Raw genomic sequence first — 10464 nt, forward strand, 5'->3', positions numbered from 1 at the left:
ATTCTCGGTGGCCACTTTATTAAATGCGGCATTGGCCTCCATCATACTGATCTTGGCGTAATAAAGGCCAGTAGAGAGCGTATGTATAGACTCTAGGACTTTCTTATGTCCTTGGTCGATTTCTATAACTCTTTGTTTCCTTCGCCCTTAGTCTCAATATGAAAGCCATTCATTCGAATGTCTTTAAAGCTCAATAGGCTTCTCTTAGAGCTGGGTGAATACAATGCATTAGATATCTCTAGATGCGTACCCTTAGACAACATGATGTTAGCCTGGCCGTAGCCCTCTATGAGACTGGCTATACCCGGAATGATACTTTAGAGACTTCATATAAAAACTTTCATTCATTAATAAAATAAGTTCAAAGCAATCAAAACATGGAAAACACAAAGCAAAGAACATAAAACATAGATGTCGAATTAAACTTCATTCTTTTAAACAATCTGAAGTTTCATAATCCATAAGATCGTCTCGTTCATGATTGAAATCATCTTCACCATCTTGATAAGTCATATGAGCTTCAAGATTCTTCCCTTTCAAACTCTCTTGGTAGAGGTCAACGAGATGTTTAGGAGTCCTACATGTCTTAGCCCAATGATTATCCATACCACATCTATGGCACACAGATTTGGTCAGTTTTGTGGCTTGAAAGATGTACCACGGCCTCGGCCATGTCCACGGCCTCCATAGGAGCCACGGCCATATGAGTTGCCTCGGCCTCGACCAAACGAGTTTCGGTCTCGACCACCACGTCCATGCCATTTTCCACGACCACGGTCGTGTTGGCTATCACTCTGGACATGGTTCGACTCTTTCTTAGCCTCTACGGTTGCATGTGCCTCAAGTAATGGGTTTGTTCTAGGAGATCTCAATTCAATGTTTCTCATCAACAATTCATTGTTCTGCTCAGCGAGCAAGGGACAAGAGATCAGATTAACATAAGTTGTGAAGCCCTTCTCACGGTACTCTTGTTGTAACAACACATTGTTTGTGTGGAAAGTGGAAAAGGTTTTCTCAAGCATATCCTTATCCGTTATATCCTCACCACACAGTTTCAACTTTGAAACTATTTTAAACAGGGCCGAGTTATACTCGTTCACGGACTTGAAGTCCTGGATTCTGAGATTCCTCCAATCATACATAGCCTTTGGTAATAACACTGTTCTCTGGTGATCATATCTCGTTTTCAACTCTGTCCAAAGGTATATAGGATTCTCAATAGTCAAATACTGATCTTTAAGACTCTCAATAAGATGATGGCGTATAATTAATATCACATTGTATCTATCTTTCTCACTTGCATTATTACCCTCGGTGATACATTCACCGAGTCCCTTGGATTTTAAGATGATCTTAGCATCAAGTGCCCATTGCATGTAATTATCTCCATAGAGACTTAGGGCAGCAAAATCCAAGTTGTTGATTTTCGACATCTGAAATCATATGTTTCATAATTTAGATTTAAAAGTATTCAAGCGAATGCAATCAATATGCTCAAGCAATCCGGATTCTAGGTATGATGGAAATAGGTCATTCGTATATGATGCATACATGTTCAATCTTAACATTCGGATTCTATATGATGCATAATGGATAAAATCGATTATGCATTAGCTTTAGGGTTTTAATCGATTTCATGCATAGCATGCATTATGCATGTATGCGGCTAAAGGTATTAGGAAAACGATTTTGATCATTAGATCAATTGGGGTTTAGGGAATCAAACTTATAATTATGAGCTTCGATTTACTCATTGGGGTTTTGATCTATTACCCTAGGTTTTCGATTAGGTTTTATGGTTTCAATTCATATCAAGCAATCAACATTCGATTATGGGTTCTATGATTACTCATTAGGGTTTCGAGTTACCTCAACCTCAGATGAGTTTGAATGGACCACCAAAGAGTAGGAGAACCGCGAGTTGGAGCTGATCGTTGCTGTAGTCGCAAGCCGGAACGAGATCGCGTGCTGGAGCGGACTGCTTGCTGATCGGGAACGCGAGCTGAACTGCTATCGGTCACGAATGGGGATCGTCTGTCGCGAGCTGTCCTAGTTGCGAGCTGAAGCTGAGTTCGCCTGAGCTAGGATCGGGAACGCCTTAAGCTGGATCGTTGCTGAACACAGGGTGTATCACGATCGGGATGGTTCTCGATTGGGATGGAGGTTCTCGATCGGGATTATGAATTCGCCGGCTAGGGTTTGTTTTAGCTTAGGGTTTCTTAGAGTAATCGTGTTGATAACGTGTTGTGAAACAAGAAAATAGAATCTGTGTATTCTTGTTTCTGTTTTAATTCATAAACATATGAAGCCTTTTATATATAGTGAATTACATGAGAGAAAAAGGAAAGACTACAAATATGGAAAGTGTATAAATCATAAACCAATAAGGAAAAATGAAACTAGGTATTGGCCGACTTTCTCTCTAGCCGCCGGCTCTCTCTCTAGCCGCCGGCTCTCTCTCTCTCTCATGGCCGGTTATGGACCGGATCGGTTATGGACATCCACAATATGATTTATAACATAATGTCTATTATAAAATCAACGTGTGTGTTTTGTACGTGTGGTCGTACTTTGTAGTGAATATAAAAAGAGTGATTTACTCATTTAGACATTTTTGAGTATTTCTTTACACTAAAGAGCACAATCTACTTGAGAGGCACATTATTGGGGAGAGAAAAGAAATGTTAGACGATAAAGCCCTTCGTTCCTAATTACTATCATTAGTTTTAGTTGCGGGATTTTTCTATTACCTTTTTTTTTTTTTTTTACTTTTCTATTACCTTTTGGAGACCAACAACATCAAATTGTGTTGACCATAATTGTAACCAATGGATAATGAGAATTTCAATAAACACCAATAATTATATTTATACTATTAGTGTAATGATTATAGAGTTTAGCAACTTTGATTCAGAGGTCGTTATATCACTCTTTGTTTATACATTTATCCTTTACCTGAATATTTTTTTTTATATATAGGAGAATGTATCACTTCTATTTTTATAGATTATTTTTAAGTTTTAATTATTGTTGCATCTCGAGGTATACATAATGTACACGTTGAACACTAATTTGAGAATGTCGACCAAAAGAAAAAAAAACTACAATAACATCAATTTGATTTGGTTTGTTGTATGTCCGTACTGATTTGGTTATGATTATAATCATTCCATATAATTTATTGGTATATATATATATATGATTGCAGAAATGATTCATTGATACAATTAAAGTCAACAAATTGTAATTGAATGCCATAAAATAGAAGGAGAATAATCGAAAGAAACCCCGCAACTAAAACTAATAATAGCGTTAGTTATATAATAAATGTAATGTATATTTAATTATGATTTGAGTACTATTTTAAAAAGATATCGGTAAACTAAGTTTGGATATGCTTGAAGTAAGATATTTCAAAAATATATAATATATATAAAGATATTAAAAAAAGATTTTTAGTAATTAAACCCCTGATACTAAAGATGAATCGTAAACAAAAACCTAAACAAAAAATCCTATGTAATACTGTTTCACAGTGATTTTATAAGTTTTTACAATTTTGCTACTTGTTAGAATAAAATAATCTAACATTATTGACTTCATGGATGAATTGTCCTCGACACTACTTAAAACTTAATATAACTTAGAGATTTTAAATTATTCTATATTTGAAATTGACGATATAAACACACAATTTTTTTTATATCATTATTGTTAAATATCAAATAATTTAATATTTGAAGTTATATTAAGCTGTAAATAGTGTTGAAAATTATTAATTTAGGTTGCACAAAATTTATTTTATAATAAATTAATGTATTAAAAATTATAAATGAGTTCTAAAGGCTTATAAATCAATCTAAAACAATGTATAAATTATAATAAAGATTTTAAAATATTTAATAATTTATAATGATAAAATCTCTCAACTATTTTTAAATCGTAAAAAAAAAATCTCAACTAAGTTTTCAACATTATAAACCCTCAACTTATAAACCGTTAACGTATGTCACCCTCCATCACAGTTTTCTTGACGAAGGATAACATACGTTAACGAAATTAAAATTAAAGGTTTATCAGAATTTTTAGTTAATATTTTTTTACGATTCATCTTTACTTGAGGGGTTTAATTATTAAAAACCCATTAATAAATGAGCAAACATGTGCTTCTAGAGTAAAATATAAAATGATACAATAAAATTAACAGAACAAGGTAGGTATTATAGTGTAGAGAAATAAAAGGGCATGGTACAATATTCTTTTGTAGCTTTGTACCAAATGTAATACATGCTGCGATAGCAAATGATTATTTTGATCACTAATAAAAAGTATTTTTCGTTCAAAAGGGCATGCATGGTTTGTCTTATATAACATAACAATTCGTACGGACAAATTTTTATTTTATAAATATATAATTTTGATATATAGTAAATGTTTTAAATATATGATTTAAATTTTAGTGTTATATATTGTGTAACTCCATAATTTTATTGGTTAGATTTCTTATTCGACATTATTTATATATAATTATTTTATACATTTATTTTGTTAATAATTTTTATTATATACTAATATAATTTTGAGTTTGGTACAGTAAATTTATAATATGAAATAATCAAATAGAGAAACTGTTTCAAAATATACTTTAGAATTTCTTTTATTTTTGTATATTGTGAGATTTTACAAGTAAATACATTGTTCAGTTTAAGCAATTTGGTTCTATTAGTTTAATATAGTTTATACATGGAGCATCTATCATAATATTTTAGTATATTATACTCTTTATGTTTATTTTTATAAGATGTTTTAGCATAAACACATAAATTAATAAAATTGTTACTTTTAATAAAATCATTTGATTACAACAAAAAAAAACTAAAAGTAGTTAATCATTTTTATTCCGAACAAATAAGACAAAAACTATACATTAACTTTTAATATTTTAATCAATTCTTTTAATAGTTTTGCATAGAAAATTTCAAAAAATCATACAAATTGAAAAAAAAATTATCTTCTAAAGCATCATACAAAAAGAAACGAAGGGAATATTAATTTACCAATTTAATATAATTTTCATTTTAATTCATATATTACTTCTATTTTAATATATTATATAACATAATTATCAAATTTATTAAAATAGCATATACTTTTGAGAAATTTCGCAGGATAACCTTTTAGTTTAACTTCACAAAAATAGCTCTCAATGTGTTCAAAATAAGTTTTATTAAGGGTAAAAATAAAAAATAAATATTAAAATTTTCAAAATAAAAAGACTATTTTGGTCATTTTCTTTCTCGAGGTCTATTTTGTGACAAAAACTTAAAAAGGTTATTTGAGATAATTGTCCTGTAATTTTTCTTTTTGTAATAAAGTTTCATTTAAATTAATTTATAATAATATTATATTTATAATTACAAAATTAATCATGCATTAATTTAAAAGATATTTAAAAATTTAGTAAAATTTTGTTCGGTTTTTCTCAACAGATTTTGTAATAACTAAAAGTAAAATTTAAATCTACAGTTAAAATTGATTTATTATTAATATCTTTATAGTTAATATTTTTTTTTAGGAATGTTATATATTTAATAGGTAATGTGATTATCAAAATATATGTAATTGATAAAATGATCCTAATATGACTCTTTTATAGTAGATAAAAATTGTACTTATCTTTTAATCGTATAGATAATACTGTAAACGAATAGTTTTTCTTTCTTTGAATAGGGATTCGAGGGAAAATTGCATCTAATCCAATTCATCAAAACATTAAGATTTCATTTCTTCATTTTTAGCCTCATAATTCTCTTGCATCAGATTTTCCAAATCTAAAATATATATATATAGCTTTATCAAATTTGGAAAATCTGGATATATTTCTTTTTATATATACACACTAGAATACTATTGTTTTAATATAAGTTGTTGGAATTAAAAATATATGATAAAATGAATAAATTCAAAGATATTTATGTAAAAAAAGGTATATACCAATTAGTAATGTTAGAAGATTTCTTGTCCATAGCTAACTGTAAGAAATTGTGGAAGTTTTTGATTTAGGCATGCATAGATGGATCCTTAGTCCTTACCAACCAAATACGTATCGGTGACTTACCAAATTAACCGACTCTCTATACAGTACCATAACTTAGTACTTATCTTTTCTCATGAAAAAACAACTTAGAAGTTATTAGGATTTAATTATATAAATCAAATATTTTAAAATGTGATATTATATTAGTTAGAACTTGGTTTGAGAATCCCCACCAACCTTGTCATATAGCTCCACCTCCATAAATACGAACCGTAAACCCTCAAAACTACATGCCAAGAAGCATAATCTCACAAATTTCTTAATTTTAATTTTCTTATTTCAAAGATGAAACCATCATATTTCATTTTAACCGTTCTCGCACTTCTCCTATTACCAACGGCCATTCCTCACGATTACTCCGAAGCTCTGAGAAAGTCGATCCTCTTCTTCGAGGGTCAACGCTCCGGTCGTCTTCCCAAACAACAAAGGATGACCTGGCGTGGTGACTCTGCACTCAACGACGGCAAAAACCTCAACACCGACCTCGTTGGTGGTTACTACGACGCCGGAGACAACATTAAGTTTCATTTTCCAATGGCTTTTACGGCCACAATGCTTGCTTGGAGCTCCATCGACTTCCAAAGTTACATGTCTCAGAATGATTTGGGACACAATCTCATAGCTCTCAAGTGGGCAACTGATTATCTCCTTAAGACTGTCTCACAACTCCCTAATCGCATTTTCGTCCAAGTACGTACAAATAAACCACCATGCATCGTCGTTTTATCTACTGTAATCAGGACTTTGATTTTCACGATCTATAGACATATTACTTATTATAATATTACATCTTTTTTTTGTTTGCGCAAAAATATAATATCTTTTAAATCTGGTTGGGTATACTAGTGTATATATATTACGTAGAAATTGCATTTAATCAATTTCTATTGTTTAGTTTCTTCTCCTTATATAAACTGTATTATTTATAAGCAAATCACAGCGTTTGATGAAAATATATGGGACGTACAGACTAAAATTGTAGGATTAATATGGTATATAGGTAGGTGAAGCACAAGCTGACCATGACTGTTGGGAAAGGCCTGAAGATATGGATACGCCACGAACTGCTTTCGCCTTAGATGCGCCAGACCCAGCCTCCGACTTAGCGGGTGAAATCGCTGCAGCTCTGGCAGCCGCTTCAATCGCATTCAAACAATCAAGACCTAAATATTCTGTAGTGTTGCTGGATAAAGCCATTAAAACATTTCAGTACGCAGATTCGCACAGAGGTTGTTACACTGATAATCCAAATGTAAACAAAGCCGTTTGCCCTTTCTACTGCAGTGTTAATGGATATAAGGTATACGGATCATTTCTGTATTTATTGTGACAATAAAGTTTAATAGGTCTACTCTCGGTTTCAGTTTCATATAAACTGTATATATTATTTTTTTCTCAAAAAAAAAAAAGAATATATATTATTTTCATGTAGGATGAGTTGCTCTGGGGAGCTGCATGGCTGAGAAGAGCGACTGGTGATGATTATTACCTAGAGTATTTGGTGAACAATCGTCAAGCATTCGGTCAAGATTTCAATTATTTGGAGTTTGGCTGGGACAACAAATATGGGGGAGTTAATGTTCTCATTGCCAAGGTTTGATCCAATTATCTCTATATCTTCAAGATCAAAACAGAACCGATCATATAAAAGACATAACCATTGATAGATTGTTTATTTACATCAGTTTAAGAAGAATGCAAACTACATATAAACGTTACATGGTCAATTTCTATGAACAGGAAATATTTGAAAAGGATGCGATTGCGTTAACAGCATATAAAGATGCGGCAGAGGAAATGATGTGTGCATTTTTTCCGGAAACCTCTGGTCCACACCACATGAGTTATACTCCCGGCGGTCTTCTCTACAAACCGGGCAATAGCCAGCTCCAGAACATGGCGGCTTTGTCTTTCCTCCTCCTTACCTACGCGGATTACCTCTCTAACTCCTCTCAACAACTCAATTGCAGTAACCACCAGTTTCAACCGGATTCTCTTCGTCGCATAGTCAAACGACAGGTAGTATATATATTAGCTGGTCATAAAATTATATATGTAAAACTGCAAGATCATTTGCTTCTTTTTTCAGACCAATGGGAACTATGTATTTACAGATTCAGTAAAGTTTTATCTATATATTCTTTTTTTTTGTAGGTGGACTACGTTTTGGGAGATAATCCAGCGAAGTTGTCATACATGGTTGGGTACGGTGATCAGTACCCGCGACAGATCCACCACCGTGGCGCGTCTATACCATCTGTTAAGGTTCAGAGGAATGCGTTCGGGTGCTTACTAGGATGGAATATTTTCAAATCACCCAATCCAGACCCCAACATTCTAGTAGGAGCTGTGATTGGCGGGCCTGACGTTGATGATTCGTTCATTGGGAAACGGACAAATGCCAGCGACACGGAGCCCACGACGTACATCAATGCACCTTTAGTCGGTGTCTTTGCGTACTTTAAAAGCAATCCCAACTTCTCTTGATTTCAATTTCCTTTCCAAATCTGGAATGTACAAAACTAATGCATTCAAATCAGTTTTCAAAAATAATTGTTTCTCTTAGTTCATCAGCTACATTCTACCCTTCAGAAAAGACACGAGAAAGGAACATAGCCGCTTATTAATGAGCTAAACATTAGAGCATCATAAGTCCTTGTGCTTAGGTCCTTAATATATATACTAGCTTTTGACCCGCGCGCCCGCGCGGATTTGTTCATAGTAATTATATTTTCTTTTTAGTTTTTGACAATGCCATAACTTAATTGTTCATGTTCTTGTTACATATTCATATGTTATTAAGTTTTTGACATTGATGTGTCTTGTTCAATATGTTTAGCTTCCATCATAAACTACAAAATTGTGTTTTTCTTTTATTTGTTTTTATTCATTTTATTTGGTAAAGTAAACATTAAAGTGTAAAATATTAGAGTTTAGGTATACTTGTGGATTTTATTTAAGGGGTTTTTGCCAAAACTAACCCACAACTTGATTTTAACCCCAAACCTATACCCAAACTTGAATCAAATGCAAAACTAACCTAAAAGCCTAGTGAAATTACAGCTCAGCCCCTTGTGACCAAACAAAAAAACAGAAGTCATTTTTACGAATATATCCCTAGTAAATCGTCTGAGTCGTCTGAGATGTTGGAAGTCGTCTGGACGACTGAAGTGTAAGTCGTCTAGTACCGGTTTATTTTAAAAATAATTTATAAATCTTGTAAAAAAATATTTTGATGCGTGAAAAATAAAAATCAAGTAATTATAAACAGTTTTAAGTGATATAAATTAAGATATGATAAAATTGATTTGTTTTGAAGATAGATGAGTGGAAGTAGTGAATCATGAAATACTTTGGTTTAGGAGTTTGGCAAACATATGTTGTAGTATTGTATGTATTGTTAGGGTTAGATTTTGGAAAACTAAAATGTTTTTTTCAAAAATTAGTTTTCACCTATATGTGTTTATTTATGTGTATAGTAAACACTTTTCAAGTTTGATTTGATTTTATGAAGTCTTTAATTAGATAATTAAGTTTAGGGGTTATGTTTAGGGTGTGGACGACTTATATTTCAGTCGTCTGGTGAAGAAATTAAAACAGACGACTCGTCCAGAAGAGTTTAATATTTTTAGCGGAAAATTAAATATTTTTAGCGGGAAACTAAAATAGAAGACTTTCCAGACGACTTAAAAAAATTTTTAAGCGGGAAAATAATTTTTTAAAAAAATTTTAGGCGGAAATATTTGGACGACTTACATGTAAGTCATCTGTTTTAATTTCTTCACCAGACGACTGAAATGTAAGTCGTCCGAGTAAATTATTCAACAGACGACTGAAATATAAGTCGTCCACACCCTAAACATAACCCCTAAACTTAATTATCTAATTAAAGACTTCATAAAATCAAATCAAACTTGAAAAGTGTTTACTATACACATAAATAAACACATATAGGTGAAAACTAATTTTTGAAAAAAACATTTTAGTTTTCCAAAATCTAACCCTAACAATACATACAATACTACAACATATGTTTGCCAAACTCCTAAACCAAAGTATTTCATGATTCACTACTTCCACTCATCTATCTTCAAAACAAATCAATTTTATCATATCTTAATTTATATCACTTAAAACTGTTTATAATTACTTGATTTTTATTTTTCACGCATCAAAATATTTTTTTACAAGATTTATAAATTATTTTTAAAATAAACCGGTACCAGACGACTTACACTTCAGTCGTCCAGACGACTTCCAACATCTCAGACGACTCAGACGATTTACTAGGGCTATATTCATAAAAATGACTTCTGTTTTTTTGTTTGGTCACAAGGGGCTGAGATGTAATTTCACTAGGCTTTTAG

General features: G+C 31.9%; 1 protein-coding gene across 1 annotated transcript; it reads left to right on the top strand.

Annotated features, from left to right (window-relative positions):
* Nucleotides 1–6256: 6256 nt before the first annotated feature.
* Nucleotides 6257–8654, top strand: LOC106304634 (endoglucanase 23-like). The gene is made up of 5 exons (XM_013741034.1): nt 6257–6787; nt 7098–7397; nt 7530–7691; nt 7838–8116; nt 8252–8654. The coding sequence occupies exons 1-5, from the start codon at nt 6383–6385 to the stop codon at nt 8582–8584; spliced, it is 1479 nt and encodes a 492-aa protein (XP_013596488.1). The 5' UTR covers nt 6257–6382; the 3' UTR covers nt 8585–8654.
* The last annotated feature ends 1810 nt before the right edge of the window (nt 8655–10464 follow it).

The sequence above is a fragment of the Brassica oleracea genome, chromosome C7 (assembly GCF_000695525.1).
Source record: "Brassica oleracea var. oleracea cultivar TO1000 chromosome C7, BOL, whole genome shotgun sequence".
Taxonomy (NCBI): domain Eukaryota; kingdom Viridiplantae; phylum Streptophyta; class Magnoliopsida; order Brassicales; family Brassicaceae; genus Brassica; species Brassica oleracea.